Here is a 21,442-nt window from a genome sequence, read left to right as displayed (position 1 = left end):
TTGACACACATACCACATACTGGGGCTCTTCGATTTACAGTCTCAGACTTACCGCGACTCCCCGAGAAGCAGTCCGCCATTCGATTTTCTCATGTATCCCTATGGCTTCGGGGAATCCTCGGACTACCCGCAAATCGAAGAGCCCCACTGCTGCGGCAAGTTCAGGGTGCGTTCATTGCGCAGGAAATTAAAAAAAAAATCGAATTTTGACGAGAAACTTTAAGGGTGGGATCATTGCGCGAGTGCCATCATTATGCGAGTAAATACGGTGCTACGTTCAACCTCAAGAGGAATAGTAATTTTTTGCTGTCAGTTGTATCGCTGGCGGAAAAAAAGTTGTTCGTTTTAACTCATTGTCTGACTATACTGGGCTTTTTTACCAATTTATTTATATTGATAATGACAAACGGTCACGTCAAACGTCATGTGCCGTTTATTTTTAGTCTTTCATTAAGAAGTCCTTTGTGACATCTTTTTTTAAAATGTGAATGTTGTTTTGAAATAGTGAAATATAATTTGACGCTTAAATTATTATCTAATGCCATTTCTGCCTCGGCCACTGAACCCAGCGATATTGTTTTAAGAGATAACCACTTTCATTACATACGCAGTTAAAATCAGTCTCCCCGGGCATAGAACAATCGCCATTTTTGCAGCGCAGCTTATTTTTAGCCTTCATATGCACCCCAGCATGCTTTCCCTGAAATGGGCTATATTTGGCGGCGTACGTCCGGTCCAGAAGAAAAAAAAATTTCCGGCAACATCAACATTATCGCGAAGGATCTCCTGGAGTGGTTGTAAGTCTTTTTTTTTATCAAACTCCTCTGCAACAAATTATGCGGCAATTACCCTCTAAAACAGCTCCATTATTACGACGATTTTCATTTACTTTTAATAATTAGGTAGTTCACAGTGAAGTCGTAACTTTTGTGCGATTCCTGTCTGCTGTCAGTACATGGGCTTCTAAAGGAGGGAAAAGGTCAGCCCGAGTTTGTCGGCTATGATAAAATTTTAGTCCGTCCAAGTTTTACTTGGATGAAATATGTCCAAACCAAGAAATATGCTCGATCGCAAATTACGAACAAACGTGTGTTGTTTTGTGTACTCCTTTGTTCAATTGTATTTCGTTTCATGCGCTCGTTTGGCCTTGCTGTCCAACCAAATTCCCATCATGTATTGAGGGCTAATTTGGGACCACCGCGACAGCATCGCTGGCACGCTGTCTCTACAGAGTGGATTGGCTCCAATGTTTTGAAGTGATCTCGGGTGTAATATAAACCCGATAAAGAGATATTTAGGACCTTGGCAGCTGTAAAGCATGGCATGCTTGGTACGCTCGTTCACGAGGAAGCGTTGCAAAATTCATGGTGTACATCTGACCGAGCCATCACTAACGACATAAAAGACTGAAAGATGATATGCTCCTAGATGAGTGGCGGGAGCTTGTTGCAGCAGTGCGTTCAACCGAACACTTCTGTCGGCGTCATTTATATTTCTGTACTGGCAAGCTTCGACGGCCATTACAATGATCCATTTTCACCGGCATGAATCATTCGAGGCAGCCTTGAGTAAGCCATTTTTAAGTGTTGGTAAGAAATGACACAGTTGCATTATAAACTCTTACTATAAAGCCGTGCACTAAACATTAATGAGGGTATTTTTGTTGGCACAAAATGATTCGAATATGCACACATAAGGAAGGAAGGCGCCACTTCTATAACCCACGCACTTGACCCAGCCACTAATTTGTGTATTCGACGCTTTTATGTCATCACAGGTTTTGATGATGCGCTCCTCGGTCTTGTAGACGACAATCTGCAGAAGTCTACAGCCCAACTTATTGGTTCCTGCTAAGTTGTGTCGGCATTGCATTGTACAAGATGGAGTACCCATGTTATAGCCCTGCGTAGCATCATCTTCGTTGTTGCGCAGCCTTTCTACAATTTCTCTTCCAGGTCACTGGCTCACACACGAACGTGATTGCCCGCAGCCGCCGCACCGGTTTTTTGGCCGGCCCTGGAACCTTGCGTGTCTTCTCCGAGCACTTATTATTCGTGCTCAACCCGAAATAAGATGCCTTGACCATGTTTACGGTCGAACTGCACTTATCTTGCCAGGCTTGCCACGCGGTTGAAGCGCACTAACGACGTGTGACGGACGCGCGCCTGGCTGTTTTTTTTTTTTTTTTGTCGCAGATTGATTAAACTTCCGGGGTTACCCGACCATCTTGAATCATTGTGGCACTCGCCCCCGGAGTTTAGTAGTCCGGCACTGATCCTGCGGATCACCCGACCGCCATAACGAGGAGATTTTTCAATCCGTTCCCTCCACCCAAACAGAAAAGACCCGGTGAACGAAGTCTCATGTCTCCCGCCCAATGAAAGCAGAATGCTGGTGCTGTTATGCGTGAGAAATGGGAAGCTCAGAAAAAGATTTAATTCAGGAGGCACTTCGGCAACGCCCTGAAAATCGCTGCAGGTGGTCTTTTCCACGCAACGTCCCAGAACGACCAATCAGCGTCCCCAAAATATGCGAATATGGTGAATGGGGAGGCCCAGCATGTAGTTAGAGTAAAAATGGAATTTCGGCTGAAACAACAGCGCCCATGCACGCCTAGCGCTGTTCACACACCGCAGGTTATATTTTTACTAAGAAATATTTCTATTTTAATAATACATCTGTCTAAGCTTTTACTTTCGCCATGTAGCGCTACCAGAAAACTCATCCTAGCCGAGCGAACGTGAGCATGCGCCTTGAAAGGAGCGCCCGGCGTCGTCTAGACTTGCGCGTGGGCTCGGAGAGGCGTCGGGGATGCGTGGTTCTATTAACAATAAGTTCCAATTTTTTTTACTTTTATTTTCCGCTGAATTAATTGGTACCGCCGCGGGAATGGGCTCTTACTATGTATGCACACCCCGTTGCTGTAGTAACCAACGTCAAGGTACTCGGTCTCAATAATCCCGCGAAAAGCTCAAGTTCGCACGCCGTCCTGGCACTTCAACGCATAGTTATGCAATTCCCACAACTCCATAGGCACGTCACCTACAATGTACTCGCCTCAAAGAAGCTCAAACTTCCCGCCCGGTTAAAGCCTTTCGTATCAGTCGCCTTTCTAACCTGTTCCTCAAACTATAACCGAGCACAAAAAGCTCGACATTTAAATAGACAAGCGTACAAAGCTGCACTCGGCCTCACCAACCACACACTTCTACAGACCTGTTTTTACGCTTGGGTACGCAAAGCACCCCGCCAGGGATGTCCGACCCCGACTAAACGTACCCGCCTGCACGCCTCCCCACCCCCTTCTGCACGCTTGCATTAGAGTCCCCCCCCCCCCCCCCATCTCCCCATTGCAAAACATGCTCCAAGGCATCCACAACGGTCGTCGCCCCGCCCGCACCAACTACATCCGCACGCACTACCCCCATCGTACGGACACGCTTTATGTCGATGACTCCCCATACCTCAACCGATCGCCCTGTGCCGCCGCCAATGCAGACATCCAAAAACGTGTCATCACCTCTGTCTCCACACGTGCCTCAGCACAAACTGAAGCTGAAGACGTAGGCATTGCACTCTCCCTCACCTCCACTCGTCGCGACTATTTAACAGTAACCACGGGCTCGCAATAAGCCTGTCGACATCTCCAAAAAGGCAAACTTCCTCGCACTGTCCAACGCATCATTGAACACTCGACTTTCCTCCCACAGGAGTGCTACAATGTATGGACTCCTGGAAGTTTTGGGCTGGCCTGTAATGCAGCGGCGCACGACGTGGCTCGAAAAGCTATAGAAGAGCCGTTTCTCCGACCACCCTCCCTTCATCCTTTCTAAAAAAGGCTGACAAAATCACTCCCCGTCAGCTTCAAACCCTCACCTTGCCTCACAATGCACTGTGGCACTTGAGCACTTGATCTTTCCTACCTCTAATTCACCACAATGCACGTTTTGCCCCAAAATAAATACCTCACCCCCAATCCACACCCCTCTCCTTTTAGAATGGACAGCCCAGCTACCCGGGACTGAACCGGCTCCGAGCTTAACCTGGTGAGACGGGCCTGGACTGCCAGCCAGAGTCAGGGACCCCTGCTTTAAGAACTCCACCCCCCCCCCCCCCCCCCTCCGGTCCGCCTCCAGGTACGTGGTCGGATCGGGCTTCAATAAAAGTTTATTTAAGCTCCTTTACGTTTATTCTCTTTCCAACGTCGTCCAATTTAGGAACCGTTTCATTGCTTCAGACGCCGGATAGCGGTTTTTCTGCTCAACGGGTCATTCAGGCTTTCGCATTAAAATTCGGAGTTGTAGGCTGGTATTATCTTCCCGGCACCCGAAGGCGCATCGAAAGGGCTGTTCCGGCACGGCTACTGCCGCACTGCGCGCCAGTGCCAGAGCTCGCAGTAGCAGTGGGAATGGGAATGTAACGTGGGCACCACTTTGAGGAATGGAGGAAAATAGAATCACGCACCATCTTCCCGGAACGGAATGGGCTGGTATTTAGGTTTAATGAATCGCGTTTCATACCGAACATACGCAACCACAACGCATAACCACACTACCTTTTCAAACAGCACCATTTAAACCCCGGGTACTGCAAAATGCACCATCCTTAATGAAACGACCGATCCCCAGAAGAGCAACCTCAAATGAGAAGTTAAGGCGAATAACATCTCCCTAGCGCCTCAAGGAATGTCAAAGGGGCTACTGGTCGCGCCTGCCCCGGGGATTGCAGAACTAGCGGATTTTTGTTTGTTTGTTTGCGACTAGACAACATGGTGCCAACTAAAGACCTCGCTACACAAGGCCAGCACCTGCTGAATTACGATGATAGTACGGTCGACTCCCATTAATACGAAGTCCACGGGGACCGCGAAAAAACGTCGAACTAACCGAACTTCCGAATAAACAGAAAGCATAGTAACACCACTGCCATAACTCCGCAACACGTCTCCCGCGCTGATTTCGTTCAGAATGTCGACTTCCATCGGCAGTTCGAGGGTTTGAAACGGTTTTCCCTGATAGAAGACTTATCGCCAAATTCGAACCCTGAAGCTTTCACCACGCAAACTGCCCACGCGGAGCTGTGCGCAAGAAAGAAGGTTGAGGACCTGAAACGAGAGAGAGGCGTACGCCGGCGCGAGTATCAGCTGACCTGCCGCTTTACGATTGCTCGCCGCCTTAGTTGCGATATCGCCGACCCAGTGCAGAGCGCAGTGGTGTTTTAGCGCGTAAAATTTGAATTTGATGGATATGGGACGGTCACCTTGATGCTTTTTATTCGAAGTAACTTTGTATTAACCGATATATTGGGTTTTAGCTTCGAACTATCGAGTGATTTTTTCTATTGAATTGCATGTAAAATTGCCGAGACCGGAACATGACTTCCAATTAACCGAAAATTCTAAATAAGTGACTTCGAATTATTGAGAGTCGACTGTATAACCCAAACACCCTTTCCAGACAACCTAACGCTGACACCCGACCCACTGTGGCTCTGGCCGTTCGCTACTAGACATTAGTTCGTATTCAAGGAGAAATAGCGTCGATACCAACAGCAGTGCACCACACTAACCCATTGCGCCAACGTTAAATTTAATTAAAATGACACCTAAAATTTGTCTATGTACTTATGTTGTGCGTCAAATATGTGGCATATTTGCTTTGCGCTAAACATTGTTGACATGTACAAGCCGTGCTATCAGCGCTATCAGTTTGGAAAGGTCTTGTCCATAAATATTTCGCGTTCACATTGTTTATTATGGCTCAAATACTTTTGCAACAGGCACACAAAACGGCTTCAAAGAAGTGGGCGACGCAAAAAATTGGCGCAAAAACCTGCGGCTTTTCAACCACGAGCTTTACGTGTAAAAATATGATATAGGACAAAATGCCCCAGTTGAGTGGCCATTATTTTCCCCTCAGAAGCAGAGAGCATGGGGTTCGATATAGAGCTCCCAAACTGGAAAAACCCGTTTTGTTTTACAGATATGTGCACGGCGCCGCATTCGCCATGGGACCGGCGGTAAGCAGAGAGGGGATGAACTCAAGGTACGGGTACACGGCGGCAGACGCAAGCTTCCTGCCACACGCCGAGAAAAAGCACGGGCTGTGATGATTTACTGGGGCTGTTGTTGTGAAATGGATTTAAAATGCTATTACTTGATCGAAAATGATAGCTGGAGTGGGTATTTTCACAAATTGCGATTAATTTAGGCATAGCCACCGCACCTTACTCCGTACGGAGTGGTGAGAAAGATAACCTTTGTTATAGCTAAAAAGAACATAAAAGAAAATGCACACCTGACAGTAGTTTGTATTTTCACCAATAAAGCACGTATGTCGTTTTGTTGATGAATAATGTTTTATTTCACAGATTTTTGAAGGATTGCGGAGCCCGCATTTTTATACAACACGTTTTTTGTGACTTTATACATACGCTATGAGCACGCATTTTTCATCATCACTCGTTGCTGAAGACACCTGCTTCAACTGCTTCGCTCATCCCTTGTAAGCAGCACCTCCATATCCGGGTCCGTAGCCTAGTCCGCCATATCCCCCTCCCAGCCCGCTGTGAGCGAGGATGGCGCCACCGCCATGAATTTTGTTCACATTGTGGAAGCTCCGGACGAGGAATGCTGGCCCGGCCACAACCCTGGAAAAGGGTGGACCACCCCGCAGCAAGGCGACGCTGCTACCCACCCCGACACCACCAGGGCCACCGACGCCGCCAACGCCACCGACGCCGCCAACGCCACCGACGCCGCCAACACCACCGACGCCTGCTCCCAGACCCCCGTAGCCGAGGCCACCGTACCCAAGGCCGCCGTACCCAAGACCACCGTAGCCGAGGCCACCGTAGCCGAGGCCACCGTACCCAAGGCCACCGTACCCAAGGCCGCCGTACCCAAGACCACCGTAGCCGAGGCCACCGTAGCCGAGACCACCGTAGCCCAGTCCACCGTAGCCCAGGCCACCGTAGCCAGGTCCACCATAGCCAAGGCCACCACCAAGATATCCAGCCAGGACTGTGCTGAGCAGGCTGGCAAAAAGCGTCGAGATGGCCTTCAAGAGAGGAAAATTCAGAGACAATTAAGACTGTTGAAGTGTGCGAATGGGAAAGCATTTCGCTGATCACGCTGAAGTAGACGCTGTACGATCTGTTACACACACTTTCACGCGTACTGCAAGCATTTTGAGAAGGTGGGGTGCAGTTCCCTATCCTTTAATGCGAGCACTACTTCCCCACAATCGGATTTTTCCGTGCTGTGGTGCACCTGTTATCGTCACATGCCTTCATTTGCACGTGTCACGCGACATTATTTGAGCGTCGCACGCCCTCGGCGCTCTTTCTCCAGCGCAGGCAGTTGGCTCATTTAGCGTCGTGGTACCGCACTGGGCTTATACTCTGGACAGCCAGGTTTGATTTCCTTACAAACTCCTATGTATCCATTTTTTTTCCAACCTTATTGACTTGCATCATCTAAATGAACCCACATACGCACTTTGGCACAAACTGACATTTTGCATATGGTGGTTACTCTTTACAGCTGTGAACATTTTCTGTACCGAACAACGCCAACCTGGTTTTTCGCTCAACGGGAATTTAATGATTCGGCATTGAAAAACACACACTCCCATTTTGGACCTGGTGACTGCGGAATGCTCTAGTACAAGAGAGCTCATCTGTGTACATATTTGAATGTAACTAACTTCTTTGCACACGTAAGAACGGGTCACTCAGCTGTTAGAGGATTTACTTTTTCCCGGTGAAAAGACAACGAATACTCAAAAGGATTCTATAGAATCGGTTCAAATAAAACGTATTCACGAAGATTTTTGTGCTTACCAGAGACTTCATTGTTGATGCCTTGGGTGGAGTCGCCGAAATGTCTGTGAAGTTCAGTGAAGATTCTTCCTTTTATACCAGTTCCAGGGTACCCAGATCAACTAAAACTTGTTTCCCCGTCGGAAACTGAAAGGGAAGCCACTCTACGTATCCAAACTGTCGTATCTTCTGGCAGCACAGAACGATAAAACTGTTGCTTTATTCTGCCTCGGCTTGCGTGCTTTATTCTCAAGATAATAGGGTAGTAAACGTTACAATGTTCCTCAGAGGAGCCGTTGACAACAAACGTGGCAGAGAGGACTTACGAAAATTTCAAAGCAAATCAATGCAGGAAAGGCACATTGCATGTGCAAGAAGCTCCCAGGGAACGGGTTTGCGAAAATGGCGAACCGTACAGTTCCTCTGCACGTTGTCCACGTATGTGGAATTTCGACGCGAGATTGTTAACGTATCTATTCGACGCTGACACACCATGCCAGATAGTAACCCCAAAATACCACACCGACGGCCGATCTTTCCCGGTTAACACGTGCAATAGTGCGGGTACGGCAGGTCTCGTTTCTCTTCCTTCGTCTTTTCCGGCAGTAAGCTGTGTAGTGAAGGTTCGATAGAGCAGTTTATAAAAAGGTTTGGCCTTCTTTCAGCTCAACATCATTCATTGTTGAAATCTAAAACCTACCGTACAGGGAAATGTGAGCAGAAATAGTTTCACTTCAACAGATGTTTCTAAGTACATGAATTTTTTGAAAGGCCATGTCCAGACGGCATAAGGCATTATTATGTTTGAAAACAGGCGAGCCGTAATGTTCACGTGATCCCCACTTATATCTCGGTCGCTCGGTCACTCGGTCGCTCGCTCACTCACTCACTCACTCACTCACTCACTCACTCACTCACTCACTCACTCACTCACTCACTCACTCACTCACTCACTCACTCACTCATTCACTCACTCACTCACTCACTCACTCACTCACTCACCCACTCGCTCCCTCACTCGCTCCCTCACTCACTCACTCACTCACTCACTCACTCACTCACTCACTCACTCACTGACGGACACAGCAGATATTTGCTTGTGTCCGTGCAGATATTTGGCAGATATTTGATTGTAGTGGTGTTTTACTTTGTCGCGTGCTGTGCAGATCCTAAATGTTTTGTAATTATCTTCTGCACAGAAAAGATCTTTCACCTGAACCTTTTTTTGAATTGGGTTTTGCTACATACAGCCAGGGGCTGATTTTCTGCATGGTTTACAGACGCACGATTTGGTACTGCGAATCTCCATAGAATAATAACTATAAAGGAAGCCCGTTATTGAAACCCAATTACGTTACGCCACAGATAATTCAAACTACGCGCCACCACCCCTGCGGCCTGGCGCCTGTCCACGGCCGGAGGTACGCCCCAATGCTTGCACACGAGGCTGCGTCGCCTCCGAAACGGCCAGAGAATTAAACAGAGAGGGTAAAATCCGGGCCAAACTATTTGAAATTCCCCATATCGAACGCTTTGGAAGACGTATTCTTTCTGGACTACATCTATCAGAACGCAGTGGTGTGCGGCGCGCGGACCGGTGCAGACATAATATGTCAAGTCAGAATCGCAGAGCCTGTCGCCGCCAGTGACGGCGGGGCGGGAAAAGACGAAGCCCCAGTGCGGCCGTCCGCTTTGAAGTCATGCCCAGATTGAATCACGCCCGTCTCTTCAGTTTTGAAGAGCCGGAGGAGGCCTTCCGCTACATTCGTTGGTTATTAAAAAGGACTGGCTGGAGCCTTCAAGAAAAAAGGCATATGGCAATCAAGGACTTCTCGCACAACAAGCTGCTGATATGCCCTACTGCTTCCCAGTGGCAGGGCATTTTTGTTATTCTTAAGTTTCATTAGTTCGAACTTTAATTGTTGCACTGAGATGGCTTCCCCTTGCGGTTTGACTTAACGTGATTTTACTGCACTTATATAAGAATTCAAAATCCCCACCTAGCGCAGCGTTTCCTTGATAACGGGACAAAATTCTTCAATTGGACAGAGCATGTGAAGAATTTATTTTCGAAAACTGGTCTTGAATTTCGGCCGTATTAAAACTATTTCTTGCGAAGGGACGGTTCATGTAGCGTTTTAAGATGACTATTTAACACCCGACGTTGGCGTAATATTCGTTCCCGACACATTACTTTCATCTTAGACCTTTTTTTACTCGCAGAATGGAGTTATTCAATGTGCGCGCAGAAGAATTTTCAAAGATCTGACGCTAACTGAAAGCGTTATAGTTAACGCATCATGCCTACTCGACGCCAGAACCTTCCTGGCACAAATTCGGCGAAGTTAAGGTGACGGGTGAGGAGCGCAAATGGCATCCTTCTCCACTCAAAGTGCTCTTACAACTTTTCTTTAGACTTTCAAACTGCCAACTTTAAAGTTTCAACTTTTCTCTACTTTCACGCACAAGAATAATACGGGGCCATTGCTGCTCGTTCTGTGGTTATTTATAGCTATGTGCACGACACTTAAGCTAAAACGATCATCTATTAAGGCATGAATCATTCATATTAGCAATTCATATTAGCTACTTCAATCTTCATTAAGAACTCTGACAAGACTACATAGGCACATATTTAAATATGCATTTATAAAATAACATCGTTGTAATTACCCTTGATTTCGGTAGCAAATATTTTCATAAGCTTACGACAATATCATTGTGCTGGTTGATGACCGTGCCAATTGTACAGCCATCGTAACGGTAAAATCAATATTTGCTGGTATGCGTTATTTTGAACAACAATTAATTTGTAACTGATCCATCGCGCATATAGAAACAGGTCAAAGTCTCGTCAAGTCACACACAAACAAATTAAATGTTAATGTGCAGCGTTAAGGGGGCCAGGTCGCAGGAAAGCCAGTTTAGTGCCACATCCAGTAGCGCCACGTTGCGGTGCCCGCTGAAACCTCTGGGATCGCAAGGCGCTGCCCCAAAAGCAGTGTTGTACACGTTCCTCTAAAATAGGAACGAAAGCTCGTTCCTCGTTCCTTCCCAATTTTGAAACGAGTTCCCGTTACAAGTTCCTTTATTGCGAAAGGAACGCGTTCCAGTTCCACTTCGAAAATTGGAACGTGTCGTTACATTAACGTTACAATTAGGTTTTTAAATTAAAATATAGTGTCGGACAATCCTGGGGCGAAATTAAGTGAGAAATTTAAAACTCACATCAAACTACGTATATTATATGAATATTACACCGCCGGCAGCAGATTATCTGGAGATAAAAATAATCAAAAGAAAATCTCCTAGGCGAATTTTTTCAGGGAGCACCGGACAAACTCCAGACGGCTCTAGGACATTTGGGTGCAGGATGTTTCGGTGCGGAAATTCAGTGTACGGACATAACGGTGTACGGGCGTTTCGGTGCATGAACATTTCGGTGCGCAAACTTTTCGGCGACCAAATCATCCGGTGCTTGCCTGTTTGCGACAGCCGTTATATTTTTATTTCCGCTTAACTTGGGTAATGTACAGCAATCTGAAGCAGTGAATTTATTTTTGTTTTATTTTTTTTTAAGTTTTACATTTATATGTTTTTGTTAAATACCTATTCCAGGAGACACCTGTTATGCAGCCGATTGAATTCTTTAGCACACGTTTTTTTTTTCGTTTACGACAGGTTGTTAATTTATATTCGCTCTTTTTTACCTGAGACAATTAACCCGTTTTTGGAATGGTACGACGCCTTTTTGTATTTTTTTAATACACAACCTCAAATTACATAAATTACATGCGCACACTCAATATGCAAAACGTAACAAACATTCGCTAGCCTCCCAGAATGCAGAAAACCTTGTGAAGGCTATTACGTAGGCTGGGCTGCCTTGCTAAAATGAATTTACGAACACTGGTCTAGGATATTGTCGTGGAGGAAGAACGGGCCTTTTTGAAAGCAGCCGCAGCTTCTAATGTCCTAAATGTTGATTAAGCGCGTACTGGTTGTGCATACAAATTGCCCCCATTCTTTTCGGGCGAACCAACCTAGGTTTTATGTTTACATGCCTACATTCACCACATTTTAATTCTTTGTCCAAGTGCCCCCTCTTCCCCCAACCCCCTCCAGGCCTGCACGTTTGAATCTTGACCAGAGTTCTTTTTCAGTCATATTTTCGGTTTCGACTGAAAATCTTACAGGAGTTCACGGTCCCCGAAACCTCACAACAGTGATACAGGAAAAAGCTTTACATTCACCAGGAGCCCACCAAACCTCTATAATGTGCAACAAAAAGCCACCCAAAAAGCCGCTGAGAACACAATGGCCACTATCGTTTGCTGGATACGCCCTTCCGCGCGTCGCGGTCATACCGATGGCGCCTCCTCTCCAGGAATCGTTCTTTCTTCGCCTTCAGTCTCTCCATTGAAAATTAACTCTTCAAGTCGCGCATATCAAGGACACCCCAGGCATACATTGCTTTCTCACATTAGAAGGAGCAAAAAAATTGAATAGGCTACTGTGACGAGAGCGGCAACAGTCGTCTTGAAGTTTTCGAAATCCAGTTGACGCAATGGTGAACCACAAGTGGCACCCCTCTCTCTCTCTCTATCAAGGGGGCTGGTAGCCGGCGAAGCTCAGCCTTCCCCTCCCCTAAGTAACACCACCGTAATTGCGATCGTTGGTTGGTTAGTTTTAGGTAGAACCGACACCGAATGCAACGAATACGGGATTGATTGAGAACATAATTAAAACGGAATGCACACGCGCTTAATCTTCCTCGTTTTTCTGTTTATATTTTTTCGCGGATGTTTTGGTGAGAGGGGGGGGGGAGGATGGAATAAAAGCAGCAGCGTCTTGCACCGTTGGGTGAAGTGAAACCAAAGCGCTTTGGTAACACTTAAAGTATTAGGGTTGTTCGCATCAATGTTAAAATTAAAAAAAGGTTGAACGGATGCAAATTAAGAACGTTAGTTTTTACCATCTGCTACACTAATTGGGTTTTACGTGGCAATGCTCCGCCAGGGTTTAGCGTTCGTTTCCACACACGGTGGCGCAAGCACAAATCTCGAACGTGAAATCATATCAAGTCACAAAATTACAATATTAAAGCAAAAATGTTCAAAGAATGCCTGGGACATCCCGTCACTCAAAATGTCTGGGCCAAGACGTCGTGCACCAAAATGTCCGTACACAGAAATGTCCGCACCGAAACGTCCTGCACCTAAATGTCCGCCACAGAACTCTCCGGATCCCGTATTACACAATCTTTCCCCATCAGGGACTAATTCTATCGGCCAGACCCGCGTCCCGGCCTCCCCAAGCAAACGATGAAAGGTGAAAAGCACTCTCGCGGCTACGCTGTTCACCCGTCGAATGCCGTGTAAGTTCAACCAGCATGAAAGCAAGCAGAAGCTGCGGCCTGCTGCGTGGTTATTCTTCTGCCTTTGGCCTTCGAGGAAGCTCTTACGGCTGAAGGGCGGGAAAATTGACCAGCTTAGAGTAAGAGAAACACAGTAGCGACTTGTAGATTTTTGTACTCGAGCCTAGCGATGTAACGGCAGGAACGCCGTTCCTGTCGTTCCTTCAAAAACGTAACGAGTTACCGTTACAGTTCCACCGCCCCATAATGGAACGGTGGCGTTCCTCCGTTCCTCCAAAAAGGAACTAGTTCCAGGAACGCCGTTCCTTGTAACGCCGTTCCGTACAACACTGCCCAAAAGGTAGCGTGCGAGCCGGATCGGAACGTTTTCACGGCTAGGAAAGTTTTCATGCGATCCGACCTGGGCGGGATAATACTATCGTGTTTTAGGCCTCCTCCAAAGTTCCGGCGAAAGAATACCACGAAATGCGAGTGGCGCATTTCATCTCAAATTTTTGTTAGTTTATTACATGTTTTTAAATATCTCTAGACTGATTTCGTGATCTCGAAAGCGTTCAGAAATTGGGCGTGCGATATACGTATAACAGTTTTTGCTGTACTGCTGTTTCGAGCATTAGGACTTGAGTCAGTTTACCGCAACATAACACAGATAAACAGTTAATATAGGCTAATTTTCACGTATGAAATTCTGAGGGGCCACTTTATATTGAACTTTTCGGACACATTTCTTACCCGGATATGCCGCTAGGCGAAGGCATCAACTAACCATTTCCCCTTTTACAACGCATAACTCACAATTCATGTATCCTTTCTGCGAACAATAATGGCATATAACCCGCTAACACCCTAGTTCAACTGCCTCCACTTACCTTGTTTACGTCGTTTCCAATATACTATGACCGCATGCCTTCTATTTATTTATTTATTTATTTATTTATTTATTTATTTATTTATTTATTTATTTATTTATTTATTTATTTATTTATTTAAAATACCTTACAGGGCCCTGTTCAGAGAATTGAGTAAGGGGGGTAACAAAGAAAGAGTTACAGATCATTCATCATAAAGCCACGAGTTAAAAAAAAACACATCAGAACAACTTATGACGACAAGGTTCGCAATACACGTGCAAGTTCGAAAACGATAACAAGAAAAGGAAAAGTCAATATCATTTCGCACACACGTAAAATGCGCACAAACATTGCAAGTATTGTGAACGCTAACACGCTAGTAGGTAAACTGGACAACAACCAGATACCCAAATATGCGCAGACGAAGTGCACCAATGAGTTTCTGCAGTCTTGAGTATGCACAACGGAAAGATCAAAGGAAAAAACGCAGAACATACTCGCGCGCGTAAAGAGATATTTCCAGCATGAAAAGTTCGTACTCAGGCACGAAGAGCGACACTGGCAAAAAAAAAAAAGTAGAAAGCACGTGCTAAGACAGGTTGTTTTGGCCTTCCAGCAGAAAATTAATTGGTACATTAAAAGAGGGATACAGGACATGGCAGGAAAAAACGCGACAACAGTGGTAAGACCTTATTGCAAAAAGAGAGTGAGCAGTAATTGACGGAAAGTATTGTTGTCTGATACTGATGCGATGTTGTCTGGAAGATCATTCCACAAACGTATGGCGCGAGGAAGAGCAGATGAGTTGAACGAATCAGTTGAGCCATATAACCGCGTGAAACTGAGGTGATTACGCAACCTACGTGAAGTAATGGAAGGAACATCAAGGTGAAGTGGGGTATTTGTGAAAGAGGCAGAGAAGGGAAATGTCGCGGCGAGTGCTGAGCGGTTGAAGTGAAAGGTTGTGCTTAATTTGAGTTATGCTGCTGTGATAGTCATGATCGCGTGAAATGAAACGGGCCGCCCTATTCTGAATCGCTTCTAGCATATTAATTAAGTAGTTGTGGTGAGGGGACTATACACAAGCGGCGAATTCTAGCTGTGGGCGGACGAAGGTTTCATACGCTAGTTAACGTACGTGTGTTGGACAGCTATGTAAATTACGGCGTAGATATCCTAAAAATTTGGAAGCTTTTGCGCTGATGGTGGCAGTGTGGCGAGACCAGGAGACATTGGTAGTGAGATAGATTTCAAGGTACTTATAGGAAGATGCCTGTGACAGTGGGTGGTTATTGATAGTATAGCGATAGTTAGAAATGTTTTGCTTGCGCGTAAAGGAGATTATTTTGCATGTTTCCTTGTTCAGTGACATTACCCATTTTTTACACCTGTCATTAATTTGATGAAGGTCGTTTTGCAGTGCTAATTGGTCGTCGGGGGAGGATATAGAACGATATATTATGCAATCGTCTGCAAAAATTCGCATACAGGATGAAACGTTACTTGGCAGATCATTTATATAGCTTAAGAACAATACAGGGCCGAGATCGCACCCTTGTGGTACGCCAGAAGTCACGAGGGAAAGAGAGGAGGGGGAATTGTTAATTACAGTAAACTGCTGACGAAATGAAAGAAAATTACGAAGCCAAGATAGGGTTAAAGAGTCCAATCGGAGGGCAGATAATTTAGAAAGTAGACGGAAATGAGCTACACGATCGAAAGCTTTGGAAAAATCAAGAAAAATACAGTCAGTCTGAAGGTTATTGCTCATGTTGGAGTGCAATTCTGTTGTTAGTTCTAGCAGCAGCGTTTCGCAAGAGAAACCTTTCCTGAATCCGTGTTGGTTGCGAAAGAAGAACTTATTAGATTCGAAGTGTCGGAAATCATGCGAAGCTATTTTATGTTCAAGAATTTTGCAGCAGATACAAGTTAGAGAAATTGGACGGTAACTTTCGGGTGAATGCTTATTACCAGATTTAAAAACAGGCACTATTTTACCAATTTTCCAGTCGGAGGAGAGAGAGAGAGAGAGAGAGAGAGAGAGAGAGAGAGAGAGAGAGAGAGAGAGAGAGAGAGAGAGAGAGAGAGAGAGAGAGAGAGAGAGAGAGAGAGAGAGAGAGCTTTATTTAGTGGCCCGATAGTGTTCAGAGGGTCAGCGGTTGAGCCCAGCTTGGACCCGACGGTGGCCCCCTGTGGCCGGGCCGTTCATGGAGGTGGTTGCTGTGGCGGATCTCGCTGAAGCACTGGAGGTCCCGCACGGATTGCTAGAGCGACAAGCGCCTTCTGTATGTCCTTATTGGGCCTGAAACGTTTTGTAGTTCAATGCGTTTCAAAGCCCGGGCTTTGACTCGGCAATAGCGAAAGGCCGTCGTCCACCCGAGCTCAAGCCCGAGACAGGAAGTCTGGATTGTGAAGCAGAACGGGGAGGCCACGCATAGTTGGTACTCTCGAAGCCTAACACCCCTCGAGGCACAACGTCGTGAGCGTACGCAGGGGCTGCAAGGACCACCGACGGGCGTGCTGAGAAGTGCGTGACGGCACGTTCTAGACGCGGGTGATTGAGATGTAACTGCGTGCGGCGATGTCCGTGTGGCAGAAACGGAAGACAGTATCGTTGTGTGTGCCATCTACTTATCGCCAGGGGCCTTAATAGCCTTACCGGATACCTTGCTTATCACCTGGTGCCGACAGTTCCGTAACCGTAACTACAGTCGCTGCGTGCACAGCTCGTAATGATAGTTCACCTCTAGTAGTGATCGGAAACTTCAAAGCGAACAATGTGACTACAGGGCGAGCGCTTTACATGACTCGTCTTGGGGGAGCTTGGAATGGTGTGTTATACGGATCCCATGCAGCTGACGACGCTGAAGCGGTCGTGTATAGATAGGCCTTCCCTTATCGAAAAACTCCCGCGCAGTGTCCACCATGCCACTTATCGTTTATCGCAGTGACCAAGAAGACACCGCTCGTGGTGACCGTCATGAAGTAAGTGTCCTGAGGTCCAATTCTCAAAAAAGGGGCACCGTTTCAAAGCGACGGCCTCTCCGTTTAGAAAATTGATCTCTGGTGATTTGATACCTACTCGTACTTCGTACTGAATTCTTCTCCGTAATTGCTCAAACGATTGTGCTTTATTATTTTGTTTACAATAGAGCTCCTTCTGCTGTTTCGGCAGAAAGCTCATAACCTTTTTAAAAATCTTTTTATGGCTTGGGAGCCATCGGGAAGTTGCTTTGATAACTTTGTGATAAACGTGCCTCTTATCTTTTGCTCAGAACTTCCTTTACAACTCACGTGATTTCAGCTTTTCTAGCTTCTGAACTGAGCATTTCTTCTGGTTAACTTTTTCGCAGTAAGTCATTTTTGAGCCAACACAACCCAGAATTACTTGACCAAAAGTTACAAGATAATGTGGGGCACGAAAACTATTCCTGAGTATTTTTTTGTCTCGCTCACACTATATACCGTATTTGCTCGCGTAATAGTAGCGGTTTTTTCCCAAAAAATCTGATGCAAATTTAGAGGTGCGTTCATTACGCGGGGTACATTTTTCGCGAAAAACTCTTGAGCACAGAAAAGGCAAGCAAGTTGCCGGTCAAAAATCTTGCGGTACTTGTCATGAACATAATAAAATAATAAATAAAAACATAATAAACTTCGCACACCACCGCCAGCCGCTTTGCAAAGTGACGCAAAATGCAGTGTTTTCATGAATTACGGAACGCGGCGGAACGATTTTGCTGCGAGGTGACAACGAGGAGACCTATAAGTGGCTGCCGCTGTCACAGTGGGGGACGTCAAAACAGACATGGGAGCCGACGCAGCAACCTGAGCGCATTTTTTTTTCGTTGTCTTGTGAGTACATTATGTGCATTTAAAGATAGGTTCTTCCTCATCAATACTGAACGCATGCTTGCCGATATCGCTAATATCGGCAAGTCTGTGGCAATAACGTAGCCATGTCCGCTTTGAAAGGGAAGGAAACAGAGGTAAGAACGATCATCATCAGCTAGACTTGACACACATACCACATACTGGGGCTCTTCGATTTACAGTCTCAGACTTACCGCGACTCCCCGAAAAGCAGTCCGCCATTCGATTTTCTCATGTATCCCTATGGCTTCGGGGAATCCTCGGACTACCCGCAAATCGAAGAGCCCCACTGCTGCGGCAAGTTCAGGGTTCGTTCATTGCGCAGGAAATTAAAAAAAAAAATCGAATTTCGACGACAAAGTTTAAGGGTGGGATCATTGCGCGAGTGCCATCGTTATGCGAGTAAATACGGTGCTACGTTCAACCTCAACAGGAATAGTAATTTTCCCCTGTCAGTTGTATCGCTGGCGGAATAAAAAGTTGTTGATTTTAACTTATTGCCTGACTATACTGGGCTTTTTTACCAATTTTTGTATATTGATAATGACAAACAGTCACGTCAAACGTAATGTGCCGCTTATTTTTAGTCTTTCATTAAGAAGTCCTTTGTGACGTCTTTTTTTAAAATGTGAATGTTGTTTTGAAATAGTGAAATGTAATTTGACGCTTAAATTATTGTCTAATGCCATTTCTGCCTCGGCCACTGAACCCAGCGATATTGTTTTAAGAGATAACCACTTTCATTACATACGCAGATAAAATCAGTCTCCCCGGGCATAGAACAATCGCCATTTTTGCAGCGTAGCTTATTTTTAACCTTCATATGCACCCCAGCATGCTTTCCCTGAAATGGGCTATCTTTGGCGGCGTACGTCCGTTCCAGGAGAAAAAAAAAATTTCCGGCAACATCAACATTATCGCGAATGATCTCCTGGAGCGGTTGTAAGTATTTTCTTATCAAACTCCCCTGCAACAAATTATGCGGCGATTACCCTCTAAAACAACTCTATTATTACGACGATTTTCATTTACTTTTAATAATTAGGTAGCTCATAGTGAAGTTGTAACTGTTGTGCGATTCCTCTCTGCTGTCGGTACATGGTCTTCTAAAGGAGGAAAACGGACAGCCCACGTTTGTGGGCTATGATAAAATTTTACTCCGTCCAAGTGTTACTTGGATGAAATATGTCCAAACCAAGAAATATGCTCGGTCGCAAATTACGAACAAACGTGAGTTCTTTTGTGTACTGCTACTGCGGCTCGTTCAATCGTATTTCGTTTCATGCGCTTGTTTGGCCTTTCTCTCCAACAAAATTCCCATCATGGATTGAGGGCTCATGTGGGAGCACAACGACAGCATCGCTGGCATTCTGCCTCTACAAATGAATTGGATCAAATGTTTTAAAGTGATCTCGGTTGTAATATAAACCCGATAAAGAGATATTTAGGACCTTGGCAGCTGTAAAGCATGGCATGCTTGGTACGCTCGTTCACGAGGAAGCGTTGCAAAATTCATGGTGTACATCTGACCGAGCCATCACTAACGACATAAAAGACTGAAAGATGATATGCTCCTAGATGAGTGGCGGGAGCTTGTTGCAGCAGTGCGTTCAACCGAACACTTCTGTCGGCGTCATTTATATTTCTGTACTGGCAAGCTTCGACGGCCCCTACAATGATCCATTTTCACCGGCATGAATCATTCCAGGCAGCCTTGAGTAAGCCATTTTTAAGTGTTGGTAAGAAATGGCACAGTTGCATTATAAACTGTTACTATAAAGCCGTGCACTAAACATTAATGAGGGTATTTTTGTTGGCACAAAATGATTCGAATATGCACACATAAGGAAGGAAGGCGCCACTTCTATAACCCACGCACCTGACCCAGCCACTAATTTGTGTATTCGACGCTTTTATGTCCGCACAGGTTTTGATGATGCCCTCCCCGTTCTTGGAGACGACAATCTGCAGAAGTCTACAGCCCAACTTATTGGTTCCTGCTAAGTTGTGTCGGCATTGCATTGCACAAGATGGAGTACGCATCTTATAGCCCTGCGTAGCATCATCTTCGTTGTTGCGCAGCCTTTCTACAATTTCTCCTTCAGGTCACTGGCTCACACACGAACGTGATTGCCCGCAGCCGCCGCACCGGTTTTTTGGCCGACCCTGGAACCTTGCGTGTCTTCTCCGAGCACTTATTATTCGTGCTCAACCCGAAATAAGATGCCTTGACCATGTTTGCGGTCGAACTGCACTTATCTTGACAGGCTTTCCACGCGGTTGAAGCGCACTAACGACGTGTGACGGATGCGCGCCTGGCTGTTTTTTTTGTTGTTGTTGTTGTTGTTGCCGCAGATTAATTAAACTTCTGGGGTTACCCGACCATCTTGAATCATTGTGGCACTCGCCCCCGGAGTTTAGTAGTCCGGCACTGATCCTGTGGATCACCCGACCGCCATAACGAGGAGATTTTTCAATCCGTTCCCTCCACCCAAACAGAAAAGACCCGGTGAACGAAGTCTCATGTCTCCCGCCCAACGAAAGCAGAATGCTGGTGCTGTTATGCGTGAGAAACGGGAAGCTCAGAAAAAGATTTAAGTCAGGGGGCACTTCGGCAACGCCCTGAAAATCGCTGCAGGTGGGCTTTTCCATGCAACGCCCCAGAACGACCAATCAGCGTCCCCAAAATATGCGAATAGGGTGAATGGGGAGGCCCAGCATGTAGTTAGAGTAAAAATGGGATTTGGGCTGAAACAACAGCTCCCATGCAAGCCTAGCGCTGTTGACACACCGCAGGTTATATTTTTACTAAGAAATATGTCTATTTTAATAATACATCTGTCTAAGCTTTTACTTTCGCCATGTAGCGCTACCAGAAAACTCATCCTAGCCGAGCGAACGTGAGCATGCGCCTTGAAAGGAGCGCCCGGCGTCGTCTAGACTTGCGCGTGGGCTCGGAGAGGCGTCGGGGATGCGTGGTTCTATTAACAATAAGTTCCAATTTTTTTTACTTTTATTTTCCGCTGAATTAATTGGTACCGCCGCGGGAATGGGCTCTTACTATGTATGCACACCCCGTTGCTGTAGTAACCAACGTCAAGGTACTCGGTCTCAATAATACCGCGAAAAGCTCAAGTTCGCACGCCGTCCTGGCACTTCAACGCATAGTTATGCAATTCCCACAACTCCATAGGCACGTCACCTACAATGTACTCGCCTCAAAGAAGCTCAAACTTCCCGCCCGGTTAAAGCCTTTCATATCAGTCGCCTTTCTAACCTGTTCCTCAAACTATAACCGAGCACAAAAAGCTCGACATTTAAATAGACAAGCGTACAAAGCTGCACTCGGCCTCACCACCCACACACTTCTACAGACCTGTTTTTACGCTTGGGTACGCAAAGCACCCCGCCAGGGATGTCCGACCCCGACTAAACGTACCCGCCTGCACGCCTCCCTACCCCCTTCTGCACGCTTGCATTAAAGTCCCCCCCCCTCTCCCCATTGCAAAACATGCTCCAA

The 21,442-nt window shown here is 46.1% G+C and overlaps 1 protein-coding gene across 1 annotated transcript; it reads right to left on the bottom strand.

The window, feature by feature from the left end:
* Positions 1-6,494: 6,494 nt before the first annotated feature.
* On the bottom strand, positions 6,495-7,854 carry LOC144159394 (uncharacterized). Its single transcript, XM_077690853.1, has 2 exons — positions 7,843-7,854; positions 6,495-7,058 (listed from the first exon to the last, which is right to left on the bottom strand). Exons 1-2 carry the CDS (start codon positions 7,852-7,854, stop codon positions 6,495-6,497), a joined length of 576 nt encoding a protein of 191 aa, XP_077546979.1.
* Positions 7,855-21,442: the final 13,588 nt, after the last annotated feature.

The sequence above is a fragment of the Haemaphysalis longicornis genome, unplaced genomic scaffold (genome assembly GCF_048455015.1).
Source record: "Haemaphysalis longicornis isolate Haplotype H1 unplaced genomic scaffold, Haemaphysalis longicornis Haplotype H1 scaffold_1, whole genome shotgun sequence".
Classification (NCBI taxonomy): Eukaryota; Metazoa; Arthropoda; class Arachnida; order Ixodida; family Ixodidae; genus Haemaphysalis; species Haemaphysalis longicornis.
Note: the sequence above shows the minus strand (reverse complement) of the source record. Positions and strands in the feature narration are given on the sequence as shown.